This window comes from Thermobia domestica, chromosome 4 (genome assembly GCF_964235325.1).
Source record: "Thermobia domestica chromosome 4, izTheDome1.hap1.1, whole genome shotgun sequence".
NCBI classification, from domain to species: domain Eukaryota; kingdom Metazoa; phylum Arthropoda; class Insecta; order Zygentoma; family Lepismatidae; genus Thermobia; species Thermobia domestica.
Genome location: NC_137457.1, coordinates 217497961 through 217525405, shown reverse-complemented (window position 1 = coordinate 217525405; position 27445 = coordinate 217497961). Strand labels below are relative to the sequence as shown.

The 27445-nt window shown below is 33.6% G+C and overlaps 1 protein-coding gene across 1 annotated transcript in view; it reads left to right on the top strand.

The window, feature by feature from the left end:
- Positions 1-22325, top strand: part of Hey (Hairy/E(spl)-related with YRPW motif) — a 53330-nt gene extending 31005 nt beyond the window's left edge. Inside the window, exon 3 of the mRNA XM_081755482.1 lies at positions 17839-22325. Coding sequence (XP_081611608.1) covers positions 17839-18539 — 701 coding nt within the window. The 3' untranslated portion in view covers positions 18540-22325. The remainder of the gene's footprint in view (positions 1-17838) is intronic.
- The last annotated feature ends 5120 nt before the right edge of the window (positions 22326-27445 follow it).

Here is a 27445-nt window from a genome sequence, read left to right as displayed (position 1 = left end):
ACGTTTTTACTGCATAAAATTAAGGTAAATATTCAGTGACTTTGTTTTGGAATGTTTCCGGGTTTTAGCTGATAGCAGAAGCGAGAGTCCTGTTTAAGAATCAGAAGTTTATTATTATTATTATTATTATTATTATTATTATTATTATTATTATTATTATTATTATTATTGGATTTGAGGGTCCCTCTTCAACAATAAGGCTATATGAGAAATGTATTTAAGTTTTAATTGGAATCCGAACCGCCGTAATGGCTTCAAATTTCAAAGCTCTCCGACCGGTAACCGAACTCATGATCTGTGCACCAAACGTGTGCGCTACCACTAGGGGGTATATATCAGCGAAAAAGGCAAGAATCAGAATAATAACATTTGAAATTTACATTCTTAATATTTTTGCAACTGGCTATAAGAATCTAATCTGTATTTTCCAACGATAAAAACGGTACTTTTCTCAAACTTATATGACTATGCCTTCCCTACTAGCCAAATAAATCTTCTTGTTTTACGTCGTACGGTTATGCGGCTGAGAAATGGTGGAATGAAGAAACTGGGAGGAAACAGGAGAACCCGAGAAAAATCCATGCACACGGTGTTTGTCCACCACAAATCTCACTTGGCACGAGCTGGGATCGAACAAGGAACCCCATACACCAGAGGTGAACGCTCTACCACTGAGCCACAGTGGCCCTCCCTACTAGTCAAGTGACTAGCACGTGGGTCTTTGGTGCTCCCATGTGAGCTCCCTTCGGAAATTTACCCGGAACTTCCGCGCCGAAGGAACGTACGGTAGTTATGTAGACAGAAGGAAGCTCCTATAGAAATTTTAAGTAAAAATGAATATAACATTGTTTAAGAAAAATCGCAAAGACAATTATTAAATGAACATTTAAAGCAGTCGCAGCATGTTGCAGTTGGCTACATTTTTATATAGACACAGAATGTTGTCGAGCTCATGATTTTCTTGCTTTTACCATTATAATACATCTTTCTGCTCCTAACACATTGCCTCTTTCCTGGTACAAAATGATTTCTAACTATCTGCCAATTTTCAACAAACTTCTCATTTTGTATTTAGTCAGAAGTCAGAGATTAGCTCTATAACTGGAAGATAAGAAAAAAATCATAATATAATGAATTGTTATTCTATTGACTTCTGTTGTGCCACCACTAACCTGATGTGTGCGTGCGAGTAGCTCACACTGTTTACAGGCTACCTGGTAGTAAAGGCGGGAAAGCTGGTGTTCTATCAAAATGGTAAGTGGTAAGGGTATTCGTTGCATCGTGGGAACTCGCATTCAGCCATGCGACAGATGGTCGGTCGACTTAAATACAAAAAAGAAAAAGAAAAGGGCGGGAATATGTATAGAAGGAAACCGTAACATATGAAGTTAGCCATTGAGGTAATCGGAGAAAGAGAGCTAATTTCTGTTTTTATTTGGCGATTATTATTCAATAATTTTAATCATTTCCCTCGCTTTTAAATCAAAAGCCTGACAACTCGTTGAAAAAAACATTAACTGTGAAGATAAATTTATTAATTTTTCAGTATACGTGTAAATTATTTTAGTAGTTAGACGGTCTTTCATAGGCAGCAACTTCAGAGAATTTAGTTGTTTTTTTCCCCCTCGTATTTAATGTGGTGTTCCTTAAGGTTCACCCTTGGAACCATGCTTCTTCTAATGTTGTTTAATAATATTGTCCAAAGAACAGCAGTTATGATAAACGCAGATATTTAAAATAAATTTAAAGACATAGACCTCGGAATATAACACAATGCATTAGATCAAATGCGACATTGGTTTATCAAATTAACTTACTTTGGATAATAGAAAATGTTTTGTTTATCAGCATAATAGGTACCGGTAATAACATAGTTTCAACGTTCTAGTTCTTTCCATTTTAGAAGAATCAATTTTTCGTTTGTACCAAAACTTGTGGGAATGAGTATATATCATGTTTTGAAAGTAAACTGTTGCTAATAACATTGCCACACACAAATCTAATTATTTGGCAGTCATGAGAAACAGAAATTACCTTTAGTTGTGGTTCATGATAAACATCTCTTCTATTGGCAAATCAGTATCTTATGAATTTTTTCAGTAAATTCATTAATATGGTAAACAATACATTTGAAAAATCAGTTACTCAGGAAGTAGTCTAGTTGGAGCACAACTAAAATAGTTGGAATCAGTGATAAAGTTAACAGTCTAAAATTGTTCACGTTCAAGAATGATTTGTTACAAATATAAAATAAAAATAGTCTGTAATTAATATTCATACAACTTTGATATTCGATTTGATATCAATTTGTTGACCCAGCAGCTTTGGAGACCATAAGAAAGGGTACATAAAATAGAAGGTTTTCCAAGGAGATCATATAAAACTAATAATAAAGTAAAGTGCGAATGTTTAATTTAATGGTTGACAGCACATTTAGGTTGGAAATTCCCAAGAGGAACATAATGTATTTATTTTACACACTATAGAAAATACATTTAGTGCAATCATGATATACAAAGACAAATGAAAAGTTTAGTCGAAAAAGGATAGAAATTATTGTTAATGGAAGTAAAGGCGTTGTTTTGTAACTTGCAGTAACAACCACAAAGTCAATTGAAGTTTTAGTTGAATGATGATGGTTTAATAGACAATTAACAATTGATAATAGATGCAGACAAGATTAAAATCCAGAATAGCTCTGGTGAAGAAGGCATTGGAAGAAAACTAAAAGCTTTTGAGCGAAACCATTGACATAGAACTGAAGAAAACGCTTATTAAAGCATATGTATGGAGAATTCCATTGTATGGATGTAAGGCATGAAATCTAGAAGAATAGGAAAAGTAGAGAACGGAAGTATTCGTAATGTGATGTTGTAGAAGGATGTAGAAAATTAGGTGGATGGATAAGGTACTATCAGACGAAATGTGATGGAGATGGTAGGAGAGAAAGTGAGTATATTCAAAACAATTTAGAAAAGAAAAAAGAAATCGATAATTGGATACATTATGTGATATGGAGGAATCACGGTATTAGCTATGAAGGAGTGACAAAAGGAAAAATACCCAGAGGAAAGCTGCAATTGAAATATGCCGATCAAATAATGGAAGATGTAGGGTCGAAAAGGTACAGAGAAATGAAAAGCCTGGCTGAGAATAGGGAAGGAAAACTCCATGGAAATGGCGTAGGATAGGGAAGAAAAACTATGGAAAGCAAAAGTCTTACGTAGGATAAGGAAGAAAAACTATGGAAATGAAAAGTTGGCTTAGGATAGGGAAGAGAAACTACATGGAAATGAAAAATCTGATTCAGAATAGGAAGAAGTGAAAAACTACATAAAACAATACTTTCCTTGTACTTCCAATGCTTCGGCGCAAGAATGAAAGAGGAAGAGAAAAAAGAAAAAAGACTCGTAACTATATAGCAGTACAAACGATCGAATCTTCAATTCGATTAAATAAGGCTTTATTATTTTTTTTTAAATAAAGCAACTACTGTCAAACTTGTTTCTTAATGATGTCTTGGTTTGTTAGCTGCCTGCAGAGTGGTCTGATTCCAAAAGCTTCAGCAGGTAGATGAGGTCGCGCGATCCCTGCCTCAAATGGGGCCACGAGAAAGCGTGATTACAAATGTAACGTTGTAAGATAATTTGATGCCGGAAGCTTGTCAGAGACAACAGAAAGAAACATACTTTTTTTTTCTTGTATTTCAACAACTCTTGTAATGTGATGTTCTTCTATTTCTTTTGACTTCTGGTTGGGTTTTTGTGTTGCTTGCCGGCGGCACTTTCATCAGTTTGCTCTTTTTTTTCCTTTCGTGTGGTTCGTCTCTTGTCTTGTGCGCGCGGTTTGTTTATCTGTTGATGTTTCTTTTGATACCAAAGACGATGGGTAATTTTCCCCAACACTTTATAGTTACATATCAATACTTACACTCTATTTAATAAGTTCAAAAGATTCGTTGAACATAGGAATATAATAATAACATAAGCTATCGAAATGAATTATTAATAAATGAAAAGAAGTTACATTTCTTACAGGGCTAGGAAAATTATTCCATGAACTAATTCTCTGACTTTCTATATTCAATCTTCTGGGTTTGATCTCCGTAAGTAGTTCAGATCCGACGTTAGATTATCTCGTATGACTACGGATGTTGAACTCGAATTAAATAAACAATCCAAGATTCAGAAATCATTATAATAACTTTTCAATAATGTATTGTTTGGAATTCTTACTAAGATAACTAAACTCAATGTGGTTTATCTAAGCTTAGTATTCGTGAACGTTTATAAAGTGAGACAAAAAGAAATAAAGGGAGGGGGAATGAACGTTTAGTTGAGTTTAGTGCAGGAAAAAGAGGGTTAGGCGAATTAGACTACAATTGACGGACGGTATCAAAATTGAAAAATCGTTCGTAAAGACGAAGAGGTTAGCTGAAGACCGTGAAGCATGGAAGTTTCTTGGTTGCGACAAGTGACCTTGTCAATAATGGTAGAATACATATGATGATGAAGAATCTTTTCTAGACATGTAGGCAAAATTGGAGGTCGTTTCAAAATAACGTAACGTACAGTGGACATGTTTTTCGAAAGTGACGTTTAGGCTGCACGGGTATAAATGTGTCCAACATGGCCTGGGTACATAAGTATTTTTGTTTTAAAAATCTGAACCTTAATATAAGGATAAGACCATAGAATATCAAAGCTCAGATACAGGATATTGTAGCTTATACCCACAAAGAGCAAACATAGCTTACAAAGTAGAGCAGTGGTCCTCAACCTAATTCCTATCACGACTCTAATTTTATCACATCCTCTTGCTAGCGACCCCCTCATAATTTCTGGTTTCTAATAAGCTTGTGTGGTATTTTTAATATACCTATTGGAGATCGCACGATATCTATCTATTTCTATAATACTAACATCCATTTCTTGTGTGTAGCGGATACAGTTACTTCCCTAAAAGTGAATGGATTAAAACTAAATTTGATCAATTCATTCAAATTTCAAATATGGAATCCGATCCGTCATACTGTTTCAAAATGGAGGCCGTTTGAAAATTTTAAAACTTCATAACTCCCTTAATTTTGGGTCATATGATATAAAAAAAAGTGATTTCTAATTTTGGTTTTAAAAAACTTGGACAGTTGTTTGAAAAGCTATTGAGTATTTTAATTTTCGAGAGGCCGCCAGGCCCGTATCCATGGGTGTTTAGTGGAGCCGGCACCCCTAAATTTTTACTGCCCCCTACAATTTTCACAATAGGCTTTATATGAACTATAGACTCTAATATGGTTGGATGCCCCCCTTCCCTACATTTTTGGTCTGGCAACCGCCCTGGAGGCCGCCACTCTGAGTTACCTCATGTTATTGTAAATTTTATACATTGTTGTGTATGTGTTCAGTATCACCCAAAACTGTTAGCAAGTTGATTACATTTGACATTTAGGAAACAAATAAAATCCTACAACAAAAATCTACCTTAATTGTGGCCAGTTGCTTGAAAAAAGACTATTCGCTCAGACACACATGTAGCTCATTACATTTCAATTTTAATTGTATTTCAATATGCAGGTTCTGTTGTATTTGTATTTTTCTGGTATTTCAACACGCAGTATTCATTGGTTTCATATCGTACCTGCTTCATTTAAATTGATTTTTAAACAACTCTGCATCTGTTCAAAAGGTTTAGTAGACCTATTTTTTGTTGTTCTTAACAGTACGTACAAAATCTATATATATAAAAGAGAACGTACAAATCCTTTGTTAGCTCATCACGCTAATACGGCTGAACCAATTTCTTTCATTTTTGGGGGGTTATTAAGATTTGGACCCTAGATGGTTTTTATCATATCACTTTAATTTTCAATTAACAGTGTCTTGAGATAATTGACCATTCAAGTGTTCATAACGTACAAATCCTTTGTTAGCTCATCATAGCTAAATCTAACCGTATTTATATGCAACCCACATGACCGTGTCACTCGGCGGGTTAACATAAATGACAGGCGATATAATGTTAACATTTACTCCAATCTTCTATGGTTTTTATCATATCACTTGAAAGCGAAAAAGTAAAAATTATCTAAGTAACAAAGTTTATTGCGTTCCGGGGTGACCCCAGCGAAGCGGGGTGAACGCTGCTAGTTAAAAATATGCCTGTCAGAACAAAATTAAAGTAATATTTAAAATATTTTCCAGTATTAGATTCTAAATATATTTATCTCTTCCGCTTATCTTCGCGACCCCCATGTTGAGAAACCGTGATGTAGAGCAACAACCCAAACATAGCTTACAATGCCGTGAAATAGCCCAAAAGCATGCCTTACAATGCAATGCAATGCCATATTGGTTCCACCCTACACACCATTACGCATCATGTGTTGAAAGTAGGTTATTAGATTATAGTTAAGAACATGTATTACTATGAACTAGTAATGATATGAATTAAAACATGACCTTAAGAAAGTAATATGTAATATTTGTTAGGTACAGGAAATGATAACATGTTTGCTACATTATAACAGTCGGGACACAACGAGAACATTCTCGTCTTTCGCTCCTCTCGCCAATACTGTATGGACTAATTGATTGACGAAATAGTTGAATTTAGTCATTTAAATAGTCTTCAGGAAATATGTCATTTATTGGATTCAGTTTCTAAGTACGTAAATAAAGAAAATAGGCCATATTGGGCACTAGGCCATATTGAATTCAGTTACTAATTGTACACTCATTTTTGCATATTTCTATTTGATTTACGTATTTCATTTTAACCATAAATTTCTACTATATTTGAATATTTTTTTCTATTTTAAGAGGTATAATTTTTTATTTTTTTATCTTTAATAATTCCAATCGCCTTGAACCATCAATTATCAGCTAATTTTGATATTTTTTAGTGAAGTCGTTTCGAAATAATATTCTGAAATCATCTTTAACTGTATGTAGAATTTCCTTACTACGTTTTTGTGCCTTTAAGTTCGAGAAAAACTTTACAAGCAATATACAATATAATAAAAAATAAAATTCATTTAAGAGGTATTTTATGAGACTACAAAATGTAACATACTATAATTATCTTGTAAATGCATAACATATTCGTGAACTAATAAATCAAGAAAGCAAAAAAACTAAATCTTTTCAGATTATAGCATATAGGATACAGAACTACCAGATCCATTAACAATAGTATCTCTTATAACAACTTAACCAATGTGAGTCAGAATGTATTCATAATACACGTTTAAACATGAGAGTCATCACTGGTAAAATTCAACCATTATTTGAATAACATTGTGTTAAGATGTCTTTACTTTCTGCTTCAGAAACCAATACAAATGGAAATCTAATAACTGAAAAAAATGAGTTAACTGAATATAACACTTCCTGAAATGTGTAATTAAGAAATTAAGCAATTTTTCACGTTCCTTGATTTCTCAACAGCTCTCCTTTAAAAAAAAAAATAAATAAAAAAATTAAAAAAATTGAATAAAGCGTGATCTTTATGTGAATATCAATTTTGGTATGTACCTATTTTACTTAAGACTTTTTTTTTATTCTTTCGGAAGAAATAAAGAGAAGGGAAGGGGCGGGGAAGAAATTACATACAAAAGAACGGAAAGAGGTATTCGAAATTTAGTTTAGGACCCTTTATTGTAAGTTTTTATGTGTACATTTCTATACCTCACGACTTTCATTGCTCTATTAATTTCATCTTCGAAAAGTAGAACATTTAATTTTCTTGTCTCAAAAATCTGTAACACACACACATACATTCAAAAAAGGAAAAAAAAATAGTATGATGAAAATTTAGATTTACAAATGAATGTTACTCAAGGATTAACAAACAGTTAATTTTACATTTGTAGGTAATATATATTATAGCATAATAGAATCAGTGATGATTTCAGAGCTGGTCCACGAAATCCCCTCCCCACCTCAGCTACGAAATTTTCCTCCGGAGCAATATTTCTTATCCTACTCAATATGCATTCCTCCCAGTATTTTTGTTATAGACCCTACTACTTTTCAATCCAGTGATTTTAAATTCCTCCTCGGGGAAAAAAATCTGAAATATCACTGGTTAGAACTTTACTACTGACGCAAATAAAGTTTATTCCCTGGAACGTAAATGAGGCAATACAAGGCAAAATTTTTGGGACAAAATAGAGATTTTCCAATAGAAACAGGTGCACTTTTCAAGACGAAACATGACTTTCAAGACAACAGTCTTAATTCTTTTCTCGTAGGCAATCTTTATGTGAATAGAATGAAAGGTTTGAATTGAGTAATATTTGAGTCGTTCTGATATAGTACACATGATCATTTAAAACATTTTATCAGTTTTGATTTTACAGATGAAATTTTCTGTACTAATTGTTGCGATCAGAGACGTACACAGGGTGCAGGTCCTGAGGGGAAAGGGAGCAGATTTTTGTAAATCTAGTCTAATTTGAGTGACAATTTTAGAAGTTTTAACATATTTATTCTCTTATTGATTTGGACCCCCCTAGAAACTTTGGACCCCTTCCAAAATGAATTCCTGCGTAAGTGCCTGGTTGACATAAATTAGTTTTAAAATCATATTCTTACTGTGATTGCCTTACAGTATTTTAATTGATGAGTGGAAGAATAGTACAAATCCAAAATAAACCGTTAAAAATAATTGTTGAATGCATAGAATAACATTCTAATGGATTAGTATAACAGTTGCCAAGGTATTAGGTAATTGAAAAATGAATGTCATGTGTAGTACATTATAACATACAGTTTTCTTATTGAATTATGGATAAAGTGTGATTTCGGACTTTTTCAGAGTATCCTTCCACTCACCGATTCATTTACATTAATTGTACTCTGTGAGTAATACTGATAACAGTTGTAGTTCGTAGTAAAACATAATACATATTATTCCTTACATGATACAGATACTTGCTTTTTTTTTTTTTTTTTTTTTTTTTTTTTTTTTTTTTTTTTGTAACCACCCTTGAGCATATCGTTTGATTCTAGTTTAGATAACTAGAGGTAACCATTTTGCGCTCGGAGTCGCTATCCGCAATGAGACTTGCGCTCATTAACCTTATTGAGTTCGGGCTCAGTCTCCTTAATGAGGCTCGTTCGGACTCGAGCTCTAACTCGCTATCCACTTATGGGACTCATGTTTACATGGTTCATGCTCATTTATTAAACTCGAAGTCGATGTTTACGTGGGCTTGTGCTCATTTATTGAACTCGAAGTCAATGTTTACGTGGGCTCACGCTCATTTATTGAACTCGAAGTCGATGTTTACATGGGTTTGCGCTCATTTATTGAATTGGAAGATGTTTACGTGGGTTTGCGCTCATTTAAACTCGAGGCCGATGTTTACAGGACCCATTCTTATTTATCGAACTTGAGGCCGATGCTTATATGGCCTCACGCCAATTTATTGAATTCAAGGCGACTGAGTTCGAGAACTGGGCTTGCGAAATCGGATCTCTTGACTTCGACACATATATCTCTGTTTTATTAAATGTCCCAAGGTAGGTTTTAGCCCGTTTACCTTGATAGATCCACTAAGCTTGTGGAACAAAAGATATGGTCCAATTCAAAAACTATGTGGTAAAATTATGTGCGATTGCGGAACGTAAGTGGAGAATTAGAAATAAGAATATATGTCTACAAGACGTAATGGACTACGTTCTCATTACGTAAATAGGTACTTGCGTACGTCACTTAATATTCTCGACATTGGATTTTCTTCTAGTTTTGACAATAAAACCGCATGACTATAAGACGTAAAAAGAAAAGCTCAAAAAAAGCAGAAATAATATCATGATCCGTGGACATCATTTGTAATTGCTTACCTTTGCTTAAGTTACTTAATTCGGTTTTATGTACGTATGTATGTGGAGAAACGAGCGGAATGCAGCCAAGGGTCAAAAGAGGTAACGCACAATCTGTAGCGTGAAGTCGCTCTCTGGGGGAGACCGGCCGGATAGCTGGAAGGAAGGTTGAGGGGAGAACAGAAGCAGGCGATGCCGGAGGTTACTTTCCCACGGTTTGATCTGGGGCTACCCGGCTCATTGACTTCAACTCACCAATGTTGCCATGTCTCATTCTTTTAATTCTTTTTTTCTTCTTTCATTTTGTTTCTCAATTCTGTTTTAGAACAAAAAAGAGAAAAGAAATAATAATAATCAGTTCTCACACAGAAGTAGAAAAGCGTGTGTTGGCCTATTCTCCAAATGAGATGGTTTTCAAATGCGAATGAAAGAATCGAGAGGTATCATACCTTTTTCTTTTCTTTCCTTTTTAGTTGCAGATCAAACTCATGCGATTAGAGAAAGTTTAATACCTGAGGGGAGTGTTAGGTAAAGGAATATTCTGTAGCCGCAGGTATTGTAAATAAAGTACGCTTTGCTCCATGCAATTGTCATTAGAACCTAATTTTCTTCCTGGAAATGAGACATTTCCAATACATGATATTTATGCATACACGTCTTTGTTTTTCATTATGTATAATTTTATCGTCCTTCTGTTGATTTTTCTAAAGAAGAAATAGCAAAGAGTAAAATTATTATTATTATTATTATTATTATTATTATTATTATTATTATTATTATTATTATTATTATTATTTTATTAAATATTTTGCCTGTTGGGAAGTCTTGGTACTAATAGGAGAGAACTCTTTTTTCACCCCTTCATCCCTTATATCTGATCTGGAAATCTTCCTTCCACATTTGCCAATCTTTAGCTTCTTCTTTTAACACTTAATAGTTTCTTCAATTTTTCAAATTATCGGACAGTTGTGTTCTTCATCTTACTCTGCGCTTTCCTTCTATTTTTCCTCTACACCGAGCAGCGGTGGCTCAGTGGTAGAGCGTTCACCTCTGGTATGTGTGGTCTTTGGTTCGATCCCAACTCGCGCCAAGTGAGCTTTTTGGGAGACAAACACCTTGTGCGTAGGTTTTCTCAGGGATCTCCTACTGTTTCCTTCCACTTTCTTCATTCCACCATTTCATTCATTTCTCATAATCACCGTCTCCTTTAGCTTAGCCGACATAATCGTAGGACGTAAAACTTAAGATTTTATTTCATTTCATTTTTTTTTCATCTACACCGTTAGGAGTAAGATAAATTCATGTCCAATGCAACTGACCTTCCTACGAAAGATGCTAGTTAAAATTAATTTTCATTTGTTACTCTCTTCGTCCATAAATATTAATTTTCACAAAGTTAGGGACATTGGGGAAGAATTCAGTAAAATAGAATTATTATTATTATTATTATTATTATTATTATTATTATTATTATTATTATTATTATTATTATTATTATTATTATTATTATTATTATTATTATTATTATTATTATTATTAAAGTTCCAGTTCATTCAAAGATGTGTTGTTCACGAAATGAAAAATATCTCGTCTAAAACCAGACGAGAACGTCATTTTCAAATTCGAGACGAGATGAATAATTTCAAATAATTTTCTCGTCTCATTTGCAACACTAGTACATCCAAGTGTAAGATCTCAAACACTGTTTTAGTGTTACATGATTCATAATATAAAAACTATAAATTGATGAAAGTGGTTGAACGTACATAATGAATAGGATTTATCAATGTTTAAAGCTTCATCAGTCATTACACAATATACTTCAAAAATAAATATGGTTTTTAAATGTTGTTATATCACATTCTTCGCGGACCTCACGTAATGTAGAAGGATTCTGATAACTTCTAGGTTAAATTAAGATAAAAGATCAGATCATAAATTTTGTACGTAATTTACAAAACAAAGCGATAAATATTTCGAGACGAGACGAGACGATCTTTTTAAGAATCAAAAGAAGACGAATTCTTTGATAATTGAGACGATAAAAAAATATTTCTCGTCTCGTGAGCAACAAAAAAAAATCCTCATGTACAGTATCAATGCTCCCCAAAAACAAAGATGGCGCGAGTATTCAACATCATTGAGTTTTTTCTGCATTCTCTCTCAAGAACCTTTCGTGAGCTGTAGTGGCTTAGAATAATGAATTCTCTCACCAAACCTGGGGAACTTATTTTGCACTAAGCTTCGCAAATATTGCGGAGCGTAACAGTAGCAAGTGGGGCAGTTGGTCTCACTTTTGTGGTCCTGGTTCAGGGAGCCATGGTCCAAGGGTACCTAGGACCAGCCCTCCTAATTTTGGCAATAGGTGTGTTGGCTCATTCCCTCAATTTTGGGGAGTGGCGCATAGGATTACTTGAGTTATTAATTAAGATGGGATCGTATTAAAGGATAAACTAAGACAAAAGTTCATGCATTAATTCAGAATGGTGATATTATGGCAGGAATTTTAACACGGACAAAAAGTCCAGTGACCGCATTCCTTCCACGTATCTCCTTTTCAATGCGATCTACTTATTACGCACTAACTTCGTTTTTTCCTGTAAAGAATATGCGTTTATATAAACGAAGCTATGCTAAATGAAAGTTGAAGAGAAGCTGGCTCGACACGAGAGAACAACATTTTTGTTTCCAGCCCATCTACAGAATTTTTCCATGCATGTATGAGCGGTTTATGTGGCATTGTTTTGACATTTCAAATTACTTTTTTTTAAATGTAATATCGTGAGGCACGCATACGTTTCTAAGTGCATAAATACATGGGCGTGTTCTCAGCAAAATTAATCTCCTGGCTTGAAATGAAAGTACGAAAAGACAACTGGTTACTGTATAAATGTTACTTACAAACCCAATTTAAATTAAAAGAAAAGTGAAATTTTGCTAATATATTTATTTATATTTATGTCAATTTTTAATTTTATTTATCTTTTTTAGTTTCTTTTTGCATGTCACACGGCACATTATTTTATTTAATTTTTATAAAGAGTAAGAAAAAACCAAGTCTGTTCATTTGACCAAGAATGTCACTATTATCACTGAGAAATAGGATTGCTGTGAGACGAAACGATATAGAATTTTCATGACAGTAGATGAAACAGGGGTGTTCCAATACCAGCTGATATTGTAATAGTACCCAAGTAGTGGCGGATCTAGAAGATAATAGCTAGGGGGGCAGCCAAAACCCAAACTATGTTAGCTATATCGTAAGTTTACTTTAAACTTTCAAAAAAATCTAAATAATAGCTTCAATTACTTTTGTTACTGAAAAAGTTGGGTTAAAAGCCCACGGACCCGGGTTAAATCCGCCACTGTACCAAAGCAAAAAACTCTCTAGTGGTAAGAGATCTTATAGAACTTCAGTACTATGAAGTTACATTCATATATGTCACTTTTAATTTTAAGGAAAAGAAACTTACATGGAGACTAAATGATGCATATAACCCAATTAATCGTTCTCTTTGTATGTTGTTCAAGCGCATAATCTACCTGGAAAATTATTTGATTTATGATAACGATAACTGTCAGTTAGGGAGGTAATTTAATTATCTCATAAAGAAATATTAGGAATGTTGCAATGAATTCAAATTAAGCGCTCGTATCCGGCCCAATGACTTGATAGGAATAACAAGTCAGCCTTCAAGAATATTGATAAAAACTACTTAGAAATAGCAGTTATTCCTGCCCTATTATCTTTTCATTTTAATTCGATATTATTAATGGCCTCCCTTTTACTGTGATAATGCAATAATTACTTAGTTCAATGGAGTCTATTGCGTCCTTTTGCATAGTTTCTTCGGCCCTTTTTATCTTTCTGTAGTTTATTATTGTTGAAATATGGGTTCAATCCTTTCATGAAAAATGAAAGAGACGCATGTGGCAAATGATCTTATGTTTCATGCAGCAAAGAAAATCTCTGCCAATGCGGAATAGTGTAGTCCATCCTATAACCAAAGAACCAACCACAGTTTTTCTTGTAGAGGAATGCCATTTGTAGGTCACGCCTCTTCGTTCTACTTATTTTTTTCTTTTTAAGTATTGAAGAAATGACGTCACATAGTCTGAGCAAATGCTCCGGATTTTGGCGGGAAATAATGACGCGACAGGACGATCATCTGCCCCTTTAGACCTGGAAGGCCAGCTGTTGAGTCAAAATGTCTGTAGATCCATTGAAGGCTGGATGAACAGATGTATCAGCTGTTAACAGCATTCAAGAGGAGGAAACCTATGTTAAATGAAAGAGGAATATCCCTATAGAAGAATAAATATTGGCTGTGTTATATTATTAATGAGGGATCAAAAAATACTATTATGCACCATAGTTTATTCTGCAACTTCTGGGTTTGACTTGATTTTGAGTTTAGCATTCCTTTCAGCAGTGAGGTTGTATGAGACCTCACCAACAGCTTAACGTGGGATCCGAACCACATGAGCTTCCGCCAAGTAAGTTTGCGGTGTACAACATCGTGGGTTTTCTCTGTGTACTTCCGTTTTCATCCACTTTCTCATTGCACTAAATCCACTATTTTTTCCATCATCATACACTTGTTGTAATCATCGTCCCCCTTAGCCCAAAGAGCATAATTTCAAAGAAATGTATGCAAATATTTGAACTTTGAATATTCAAATTTTGACAGTATTAGTAAATTGCAAATATTTGTGTTATTACTATGAATAAATTTCATTTGCAAAGTAATAGGAATCTGTATTTGTGAAATGGGGTACACTGAAATATTTACGTAATGGACATTAAATGCCTTACTGTTTGGCATACTAGAGTAAGGATATTTGCTAATCTTTAGAATAGTTTATCTTTTGTCGGTACACAGTGACGTCGCTCATTTTTTAAAAAATTCTCTTTAAAAATTGAGATTTCTCTAGGCATTTTTCCTATTTTGTGTTCATGAAATGAATTTCTTAATTTAAATCGATTTGTAAAATGGAACAAAAGTACATTAATGCATTCAATAGACAATGGATAAATAGAAAACAGCACCTGGTAATTTCCCCCGCTTATATTGATTTTGACGGGTGCCTTCGCAGCCAACCAGATCGTGTAGATGTACAGTAGCATATTCATAGTACAGTGTATACGTAACTTTGTTTTTCAGAAAAAAAAAAACTAGCACTGTTTAGGACTTCATTTTTTGTGAATTTCCCTCCATTTTCTCGTATATTATAAAGGAAGAGAGCTAAGAATGTGTTATAAATTCAACTGAGATTAGTGTTGGACGGGCTCATCTTGAATTTTTTTCTCGACTCATTTTTTGTAAATTTATGTACAAAATTTATGCTTTGATTTATTTCTTAATTTCGTTTCTTTATCAGAATCTTTCCGCAAAGAGCATGACACATTAACATTTAAACCATATTTATTAATTAGAGTATATTGTGTAGTGACCCGACTATAGTTTAACGTTGATTAATGCCCTTCGTTATGTTTGCACAATTAACTTATCAATTTATAGTTTTTACATTATGAGTAATGTAACACAAAGACAGTGAGATCTAAGATTTCGATGAACTATCGTTGCCCACGAGGCTTCGAGAAATGCAGCGTCTCGTCTCGATTGTCGTCGTAAATTGTCATGTTTCTTTTCTCGCCTCGAATTTAAAAATGTTTTTCTCGTCTTGTTTTTGAGACGAAAAATTTCTCGTCTCTTGACAACACTAAGATATAGGAACAGGGTCGACTCTAGGCAATTTGTCATTCGTGCAATGATATCATTTGCCACCCTCTTTCTCTAGAAATAACAAATCTTAAAAGCCACAATTTTAAGTATGCTACCGCATCATGAACAACGAAGAGGAAGGAAAACGCACTCGCACTCAGAAAAACCTAAATGCTACAAATACAATCTCGTTAAGTCTGTTTTTTTTAAGTAATAATATATCTTAGTGAAAGATAAAACAAGTATACTTACAGGGGAAAGATTTTAATCCTTTTTTTAAAAAAATAGAATTCAATATCGAACTTCAATCTCAATATGTCAGTTTGCAGTTCTAGTGCAAGTAACTCTTTTATCTTTATTTCTTGATTTTACTTTTAGATCTATTAAAAACAATTTTAGAAAAAATGTTTCTACTTTCAATGATAAGGAACTTGTTTGTGACAAAGACAAGACTAGTTTTCGTATCAAAACTGTGACAACTAACTAAATGGAACAGGTGTTTGCTACTGTTTGAAAATTGAGTTCTTGTATTTGACTACGATCAAGCAACTCATGCTAGGATTTGTTTGACCATTAGCTTTAGCACTGTCCATGTAACCTTAAACTAATGCGACCTAAACATGATTTACATAAGGATTTAAATAGATGGTCAGCTTAGTAAATATAACTACCATCATCATAAAGTCTGTTTCCAACAAGAAATATTTATTTTAAATAATAATATAGTTATGACAGATTTTGCTGCCCCTTCGAAACTTGTCGCTCCTGTATAGGAAGAACGTACTTGTAGAAAATGTAACAATAATTTACAAGTTTATTCATATTTAGACAAAGCATATGAAGTTACGTCTGTTAGTGAAAGTTGAACTTTCACGGGACATTATTTTCTTGTCAAGAGAAACTCAAGAGGTAAAATATATACGGTATATATATATTTACGGTACTATATATATATACGGCATATATATAGTTAGTCTTGGTTTATAATACAATCATAGCTGCGTAATATTAAGAAAGAGGAAAAAATCTTCATTAAATCCAAGAAGTAGGCATAATTCCTGCTCAAACCAGAATAACAACATTAAAAGCAGAAAGTTTTTTTTTCTTTGGTAAGTAAAGAAGAAGGGTCAATCTGAAGACGAAATTTAATCATGTGTTATTTTGTGTGTGTGAGGCGGGTGATTGTAAATGCCTATCCTGGAAGTCTATTAACAGCGCCGTAATCGATATGGTGGTAATGAGGTAGCACGAGGCAGTCGGCGGTCAGACATAATTACTGAGCAGCTCTCGTCTTGACTTCATTTGTTGGCACCGCTTCCCTCAATTAACGCCCAATTAGTTGATCGAGTAAACTTTGCTGGAGCGATCTTCTAACTACTGAACGTTGGACTGTTGCTATTAGAGTCACGACGTTTACCGTATGAAATAAGTTATCAACTCTCATTTGAGGAGGAAAATCCAGTGAAATTAGTTAACGTACAGGAACCAAGACTCTCAGTTTAGAGTAGATTTAAAGTTAAATATCTTTCAATTGAACACGAGGAAATATAACTATAGGGGGCGGGGTAGAATCTCACACAGCACATCCATGAACAGAAAAGAAAAATTCTCAGATTTGATATATCTATCTTCCAGTTTGTACCTGAAATGCAGTTGTATATGTCTATAAACTGGTATTACAGCAAGATCACTCATTTTTCCACTTTTTCCCTCATACTCTTTAATTGTTTGTATATGCGATTTACCTTTCGTTTCTCCCTCTTTTGATTTTATACCTGCTTATTTCTAGACTGTTAGACGAAATCTATAAACGCTTCCACGCTAACAAACGACCTCCTTGCTAGTCTTACCTATGGAAAGGCCATTCGTTATTATAACTATGATTTGTTTATCTGTTAATGTGGAACCACATTTATCAATTTAGGTCTGTGCCATACGAAAGGAGAGTTTCGGGGTTTGAACTCTGAGCAAGATATTATGCAAAAATAAACATTTATCGTATTAAGGATATGTGGATCGTATTACATATGTGGATAAACGCCGGAAATAATATGAACTTTGGAGCGTGAAGCTTCTTCCTTGACAAACTTCTGCGTACGCCATTGATTTGGACTAACATTGTATACAAATATTTTTTTAACAAGTTTCTTTTTTGTACCTGAAAGCATGTGAATATCCGACCAAGTTAAGTAAATATGTATGTACCTATGCTATTTTTAATGTATATTATGTTTTTATACTATACATTTCTGAACTAATTATTTTTTTCTTTCTGCTCTTTGCAGGATTAGATGCTTTGGCCTACGATCCTCATAAATTCGCCATGGACTACCATAGCATTGGCTTTCGAGAGTGCGCTGCAGAAGTAGCTAGGTACCTTGTGACTGTAGAAGGAATGGATATACAAGATCCACTAAGATTACGGTTAATGTCTCACCTACAGTGTTTTGCGGCACAACGGGAGTTGGCCAACAAACAGGCGTCTACCAGTTGGGGCTTTAACCACCATAGTCTTGGGACTGGAGTTAATAATCCATACTCTACGTCACCAGCATCTGCTGCTAGTCTTTCTGGACATATGATTCCTCCACCCCCACCCCCTCCAGCGCCATCGCATGTAGGATCAACATCAATGGGTCAAACAGGACCAACGTCACTTTTGGACTCTTCCCAGTTATCAACAACAATGAATGCTTACGGGTCAAGTTTGCATAACGACGTATCGTCCTGTGGGCCCTTAGCACCTTCCGTGTCGACATCCTCCTCAACGGCTGGAATTCGTCACCCTCATTCGTCACCATTGACTCCAACAGTGTCAATGTCATCGTCATCAACCTCTTCAGCTGCTCAATTGAACTCTTCGCATCAGTATCACGTGAACTTGAACTCTCACAGTAGTTTTCCTTCGATATCACAAAATAGCTATAGCCCCAGCACGGCGAATATGAAACCATATAGACCGTGGGGAGCAGAGGTGGCTTATTAAATTATATTTCACTTCTGCTCTAACCTGTGGATAGTAAGTGAGATAAGTACTAGTCGTGTAAAAAAAATGTGGTATTCGAATCTTGTACATATATATAAAAAAGAATTTATATATTAAATATATATAAGTGGGAAAAATAAAGAGAAACGCACTTTCGATATGATTTTAGTGTATCTAAAAAAAAAAACTAACTTTTTTTTTTTTTTAAATCGAAGTAGTGCTTTGTAAAGAATACTACTTATGATTTTGATGACTTGTTCATCTTGAAATTGTACAGTAAATCCGATCAGTACGTATTTTGTTACCATCAAAGAACATTCTGGATTTTCTTGCACGATTGTAAGTTATTTTGTACGGACAATGCGTGCACACCAAATGAGCGAATAATAACATTATTGTGTCTTTTACTGCCGATTCTTCATTTCTTGTTCGGTAACTATTCTGAGCATACTGTATGTTGATTTGTGTTGTTGCCACAATATTATTTTTAAAAAAAATATTTTGGAAGAGAATTCGGATTCTACAATAACAAATATACAAAATTCAAAAAATGTTAAAGAGGAAAACGTCTGACTATTGTCTGTTGCAATAGAATCACTAGTTTGGTTACTGTCGAAGGCGGCACTTGAGGGAAGTCACATTGGCAAAAAGAAAGAAAACAGCGCTACGAGTTTAGAAAAGAAAGCTTCGTACATTAGTAGTGTGATAACTTCATCTTCTCCTAGTGCTGTAGAAAATTACACGAATATATGTAGACTGTTCCATAATTCATGTAATTGTCTACAGCACTATAGGAGAAGATGAAGTTATCACACTATTAATGTAAAATTTGGCACTCTTATTGAGAAATATCTGAATTTTTCAAATTTCTAAAGGAAATATGAGAAAATTGCTCTTTAGCTCCCCCTTTAGGAGTGTAAACATGAAAGTTCATTTTCCTTATGGGAGATTCAATGTTAAATTTTGGAAATAGTTTTCTCCAATAATTATTCATCAAGATTTTGGGGCAAATGAATTGTATTTGTTACAAAATGCAAAAACACTCATTCACAAAGCTAGTAAAGCCGTCTCAAACATTATTTTGGAAAGGTCCCTCTTTTGGGGGCAAGGGGCGTAAAAAGGTGGTGGGTGATGTGTTACTAAAATCCCAAAATTTATTTTCGGAATGCCAGTAAGCGTCAGATTAATCACAAGTGTCACAGAATTAATGCTCCAATGCTCCTTACATGTAAGAGAGACTGATAATGGGGCTACATTCCTCTTTCAAAAATAAAAAAAAAATCACCATAAATATAATTAGTAGGGACATACGAAAAGAAGTTTTTTTTTTTTTGTCAATTAATATGAAATTTGGTGTCATTGTAGCAAAAGAGTATGCGTTTTTCAAATCTGGAATGTTATTTTGGTAACGCGCCGCTTTAGGGGGGCACAGAAGGCGAAGCATTAGAGGATGGATCTTTATAAAAATTCCAAATTTTGTTCCGGAAAGAGTACCAAATTTTACATTAATAATGTGATAACTTCATCTTCTCCTATTGCTGTAGAAAATTACACGAGTTATGGAACAATGTAACCATTAGCGTAACTAGGATATTTTGCTAAGGAGGCACAGGCCTCTTGCTCCTGACACTTAAAAAAGAATCTTTTAACGACCACAGTTACAGAGTGTGGTCCAACAGTATTCTAGGGAGAGAACAGTGTTCTAGATGTGTCTGCCCCATGGCCCTTTCTAATTACGCCTGTGAATGTAACTTCCCTCTATATGGTGAATATTGAAAAAGGTATATGAGTTCCAGGATTATTCTCTGATTAAGATTTTTGTATAAATAAAAGGAAGAAAAAAAGAAAAGAAAAAGGATAAAAATACATTACCATAGTGTTTCACTGAAGGCGAGGTATAGGGATGCGCACGAGCCAAAATTTGTGGCTGTCTCGTCTCGAAAATGTGCTGTAAAAGTGATGTCTCGACTCGAAAAATGTATATTTCTCTATTGGAATAGCCGTGTCTCGACTCGAATTTTGTGAGGAAAATCCTGTTTCGATTCGTCTCGTGCGCATCCCTAGCGAGGTATGCCTCAATTGTTTAGGGAAGCTAACAATTCTGAGGGTAGCAAATATCGTAACTTTTACATAGAGAAAATAGCCGAATAGAAAAAAGGCAGTTTTAATACTGAGGGTATCGTTTGAAAGATTTATAAAATGTTTACCCTCCTATCTTTTAAAAATTCAATATCTTTATCTGTAGGTATGATGTAATTGTATCACATGTAACAACATATTCTTCCTTTCGAAGGCTATGCTATCTACAGGAAAAAACTTCCCAAATAGGTATAGGAACATTCACAACAACATATTTTGAACATGACAGCAGACAGTACATTAAATCCGACTTTTTTTAATTGTCAAAGTTAACACATGCGCATTTGTAAACGATGCCATATACACATTTTTTATATAGGTATAAAAAACTTTCGTGTTATAAAACAGTGCATTTAAAGGGTTGACTACTCTTATATACTTTTCTATTTTTGTAAAAAAAAAATATATACATAAGAATTGAATACTTTATATATATAAATATATAGGTAATTTGTATAGGATATATAATATATTTTATAAATATGAATGTATATGAAATTGGTTTACATGATTGTGTCAGAAAAATCAGGATAATGTCGCATCAAAAGATTATCACTATTTTCTTACAGAGAATATACACAAAATATGCAATTTGACTGAAAATTAATTTATAAATGCCTTATGTAAATCAACGCCATAAAAATGGCCGTGCCTTGATTTCAGTTTGCTCAGTATTTCGGTAGAGTGCCTTAAATTAAATTAAATTTAAAGTCAATGTTATGTTCAAGGCAAATTCATTGAGTCGCTGCTTAATTTTGAGGCTGTGTGATTCTTAACCATTATGCAGTTTGCCTTTGTGATACCACATAATTTTCTACTAAAAAAAAATAGATGTACAATCAGAAAAATATGTATATATTTTCATTGTATTTTTCAGTGAAAATACAGGGTGGTTCAGAAGTAGGTGTACAGTCCCGAACTGATCGGGTCATGGCATTTTATATTATTTACTTATTATTATCCATACAGGTATTGGCTTAGTTTCTTCATTAGTTGTTCTTAATATCTTTTCAGTTATACCTGAAGTTCAGAACAGACCGAAGCAAATAAATGCGTTATCTTAAATTAAAATGTCATACGTGTTCAATGCAAGTCTGTATACCTACTTTTGGGCCATCCTGTACTTTTTAATGACTTCAACTACTTGATGAACAGAAAAGATTCTTTAGTATTTTACAATCGTTATTTGGAAATGTCCTCAAAAGTACAAAAACAACTCTAATCTAGTCCTGAATATATATTTTTGGTAAAGTATTTTTTACTAAAAAGTGCCTAATATATTCCATATTCGTGTTATTTATGAAAAACAAATGTTCATAAGGTTTAGATAGTATATTTATGTACAATGATTCAAATTCTATATAATGTATTAGGTGAACGATAATATGTGATTCCAAATTCGGTAATGTATATGTATATAAAGTGCAGGACATCTGCACACTAATTCAGCATGTGAGATACCATTTTGTATATGTGTTTACTTAAATATTTCGAAAGATTGTCTTGGTGAAAAGCGAACCTAAATGTAATGTAACTTTATATATTGTAAAGAAAAGCACAGTGATCTCAATTGCTGAATATAAGCATGATCTCAGAAAAAAAAGAAATACATTTTAAAAAGTTACTTTCCTAAAGAATGTTTTATTTTATTCCCTAAGAAAAAGTGAAATTGGAATTTTAATCTAACGTTCTATGTTTATAACCCTTGGCCTAAAAGAGATGAATAATTAACAAATATGAATGGTTATGGAAGTATTGGGGAATGATAAAGCGGAGCAACTGGATTGTGCACACTCTAGATCCAAAATTGCGCACAAATCTCTGTTGGCCTTTTTAAACATAGATTTTTGTCCAATGTTGCTACAATGTCAGCTTTAAAATCTGTATGAAAACAAGGTTTTTCTTCAGACAAGGATAGAAACAGAAAATAGAAATGAAACACAAATTATATTGAGGATTCACTAAATAGTATTGATCAGTAAATACAACAAATCAAGATACCTCCAAAACCAATAGCCAAGTTCTCCACATGTTATAATTTTCTTGGTTGCAATTTTAAACATACAATTTTTAGAAATTTAGTTCTCCTTGTCTCATACTCTGAACATGTATTACTTTTAAGCATCTCATACTGCTTCAATATGAAGTTACGTCTCTTTAAATCTTCCTTTCTTCTGTATTGGTATCTCCTTTTGCAATTGATCTTAATTTCAATTTTGTTTCTGATTGTATCTTCAACAAAGATGAAATCATTTGATAAATATTTGGACCTGGTGACCCGGACAAGAAAAACACGTTTCACTTGTCAATAAAGTCACACACATATACAAACATCAGAAGAGAAAATATGTTCCATCTGACATCTGCTTAATTTTTTTGTGCTCAATTCTGTACATTATAACAGTTTGTCAACGGTTTATCATATAGAACTGATAAAAGCGGAAAAATATGCGCAATTCCATTGCAAGCGATAAAGTGGTACGAAACTTAAAAACTCAGGAAGAACACTGACGTGATGTTGCAGACTCTACATCATAAATTTACTTGATCTGGGATCGAACAAGGGACTCTCACGCCAAAGTTCAACATTCTATCATTAGATTTGGTTTTTAAATCAACCAATCATATTAGTTTCTAAGCCCCTGGATTTCGTCGTACAGAGTTTGAATCCTTACACAGTGACACGAACATGAACATACAAGACAGTTATAATCATGACGCTTTTTCTTCCCATTCTATTTTTTCTTTTCTAGATCAAATATTAAAAAAGCTATTAACACGTATATAATTATTTTAAATGAGAAATTCAGGTTCCGAATTTCATGTCTCTAATTTTTATTAAGGCCCAAACAGATTAAGAGATTCCGAAATATGGACACATTATTAAAATGATTGTAACCCCGACTTCTTTTTCTTCTCACAGCTTTTCTTCCCTTCTAGGTCAAATACACACACACATAAGAAGTATTAAATATTTGAAATGATAAGTCCATATATCAAATTTCATTTCTTTTACCTTCAGAGGTTCCAAGATATGGACATCTTAATATAATAATTGCTCCCCTATTTACACCCCCTTCGTCGAATTCCGAGAAATCCTCTTTCTAGTGATACCTTACGTCACAAATCCTATATATTGTCGAAATTTCAGTGTTCTATCTTAAGCTGTTTGGGCTGGGCGTTGATCAGACAGTCAATCAGTTACTCACTCACTCGAGACTTGTTCTTTCATATGTAGAAATACCACAACAATATTTCTGAGAGGTTTGAATAAAATTGTAACAGATAGGAGAAAGCTGCTTTCCAGCGCTGTTGAGCTACCATGAGACATGTGTTGCAGAATGAGACTAGAATTGGAGATACCTCGAATCTCAAAGTCGAGACATCTGAAATTCTTGCAGCTGTCTCTTTTGGACAGTGGTTGAAGTGCTTTCAGAATATAACTGGACAGATATTAAAGACCGGAAGTTCCAGGTTTGTTTCAATATCGTATACTAACAGAATACTCGCTCTTCGTACGGGGAGAATACATTTCATTTTGGACATAAAGGGCTAAATTTGGATTTAACTGGCATCGAAAGTGTCACTGTTCGTCTCAGTGACCCCGAAAACTATGGATTCGACACTAATATCGGTCATTTTCCATCATTTGTATATACTTTCCCCTCCCTAAGCTGTAGGGCAGAATTTTTTATTAAAATGACATCGAAAATAACACTGTTCATCTCAGCGATCCCAAAAACTATGGATTCGACACTAATATTAGTTATTTTCTATCATTTTAAGTATCACCCTCTCCCGTAAGCTGCCCCATCAAAGTGAAATGATTAAAACCGTCTGAGGCCCGAACCACTTCTATGTTGAAAATTTTATCAAGATCGGTTGGAATCACTTTCATTTTTATGTAATTTTATGTATCTCTTCCTCCCCTAAGCTGCACCGTCAAAGTGAAATGATAAAAACTATCTCAGCCCCGAACCTCATCTATGTGGCAAATTTGAGAGAGAACGGTCTCATGGTTTAAAAAGGTACGAAGTCACAAGCATAGTTACTTTCAATATCTATCATCTATCTATCTATCGATCTATTTATCTATCAATCAATGAATATATATATATAGATAGATAGATAGATAAATAGATCAAAAGTTTTTTTGATAAGTTAACTCAAAATGTAATAATAATAATAATAAATAAGTGAAAAATGTCCGAATGTTGCTAGGAAACAAATATAACTGAGTTCTGACAGAACATTGGCGTGCAGCAACGAAGTTCAGATACGTGTGAATCTTGTTTTAGCCCACATTTCGGAATAAAGTAAACTGATAATGATTGTCACATCTTATTAACTTTCTATCAGTTAGTTGGAAAGTTTCAGTAAAAGAGTCGATTTCACGCTCTGAAAATATGTAGTTTTATATACAGTATATATAAAACTGAAAAAGGGGCCGTTGCCATAGAAACCACCGTTTCCATAACAACAAATCCTGTCACGTTTTCCAATCTAAAACTGATAAAGGGCAAGAAAGAAGAAAAGAAAGAAAACTCTGTAACAAATGAGATGCATGGAATAAGTCGTGAGTGGGAACCCTTCACCCCTGGTGGGGATGTTCATGAAGCTATCAGCTTATGTCTAACTATATTGGAATATAATATCCATTTCTTAATTTCGAACATACTAGGTTCGATCGAAATGAGAAAACTTTTTATCGGACTTCTAAAGAAAAATAAAAATCAAATGAATACATGACCGTGTTTATTACATATAGAATTCCCAGTCACGACCCCCTTTTCAGTTTTATTAAAAGTAAAAGAAGAAGATGAAGAAAGGAAAAGGAAGATAGAAGAGAAAAGAGGTAAAGTAAGAAGGTGATAAAGAGGAAACTGTTCTGGATATTTTGAGAAATATGGTAAAGGAAAAGTGAATAATTATCGAATTGGGATTATTTCCCATAGCGATTGGGTGAATGTTTGGTATTAAGGTGATCAAAGGTAGACACATGTTAACCCATACATCCCAGACCTAGATCCGTTTAACCCCAACTACCGAATTATCCCAATCTAGCTCTGAGATAAACGAGAAAGTTTAATTTAACCGTTTATTCAATATTTCCAGGAGTTCTAGACTAATATCCAATATTTGAAAAACAAACAACGAAGTTGATGGCATGTTAGAATCGACCACAGGAAAGAAAAAAAAATCAGAGTATCACATATTTGTCGAAGATTTTGACTTTCACAGTTCTCCCATGATGATCATTCGTTCAGGCTATTTCCGTCCTTTTTGCTTACTTTATAGAGCCAACTTACATTAAGTTAGTATTGACATTCAATGACTTTAATTGCTAACTACCATTAATTATAATAAGTCACACATATATGTCAAAATAATTGGTGCACTTATACTAAACCTACATTTCACTCACACACACATTCATACAGGACAATGTATACTTCAGGTTGTATTTAGTTGAATTAAACTAACCTAACTACATTTCTATAGACATTTATTACATTTCAATAAAAGAAAACTTAGTTCGACATAACAGGAAAAATTTAATACATGAAAAGAATGTTTCATAAGCATGCACAGAAATCCGCTACTTTCAACAAGATCAAATAACACATTTCTCTTTCTAGAGATATTAAAAGTTGAATCACATAAAAAAAATTCGACAAAAGACGAAAGACAAAAATAAAGGGAAAACAAAAAAGAAAATTCAAAGGTCAATATATTTAAGATTCAGTGCAATGAATACATATCATTGCGGAAAAAAGAAAGAAAAAAATATAATTGGTTAATCATTCTTTAAAAAAAAAAGCACTTTAGTAGCTTTTTATTGAGTCTCTGTCCCAAGAGGAGACATTTCGACAATTTTATGAGTCTTTGTTCTCACGTCGATAATAACTCCTTTTTCAACTCTCTTTATTCACTATGATTTGTGTCCATGAGAGTATTTAATCGTTTTGGTTTTAATTACAGACAAATAGTTGCTTCATATTACATATATATTTTTTATTTCGTCACTTAACGCACTTGGTATGCATATTCAAAGTTTATCGAGATTTAAAATATCGAGTCCAGTCCCAAACATTGGGAACATATTTCCATATTCCTGTATTCACATTAAATTATTAACCAAATTTCAGTTCATTGAATTTAAGATCACTAATTTTTTTTCTAGTATAGATCGTAGTCAAAATATTCTAGTCACTGAATAGTTAGGTTTCCGATCGTAGGGGAAGGATTTGTTTCATAGTTTTCTGATAGAAGATTCGTTGGTGGGGCACACTGTTTCGTAGCTTACTAATTTCACTATGATCTCGCAAAATAAATTTGGATAAGGATTAGGGTTAATTTTACTTTTCTTACGACCTGCTACTTGTTCTATTTACATGCAGTATTTAACATGATATTCAACTTTAATAGTCACAAACATCAATAACAACTCAATAAAATGTGATTTATTACAATTTACGCGGTAATACTGTATATCACAAATAGTTGGTTAATATCGGGTGTCAAAAATCTATGGCAACCTAAAACAACCAGGGTAAATACCGAGCCCTTTACATACATACTCGCATATATATATATATTACTCAATATAATAAATTTCATTTTAATATCCATCATAGTATTTCGTCGACATTTAAATTCTACATAACCGTTTATATTCAACAAGTATTCACGCTTGCTTGGCTCAAAATAAACAAAAACCCTGACTATCAAAATTCACTTTTTTCCCTCATAAGGTTGCAACATTG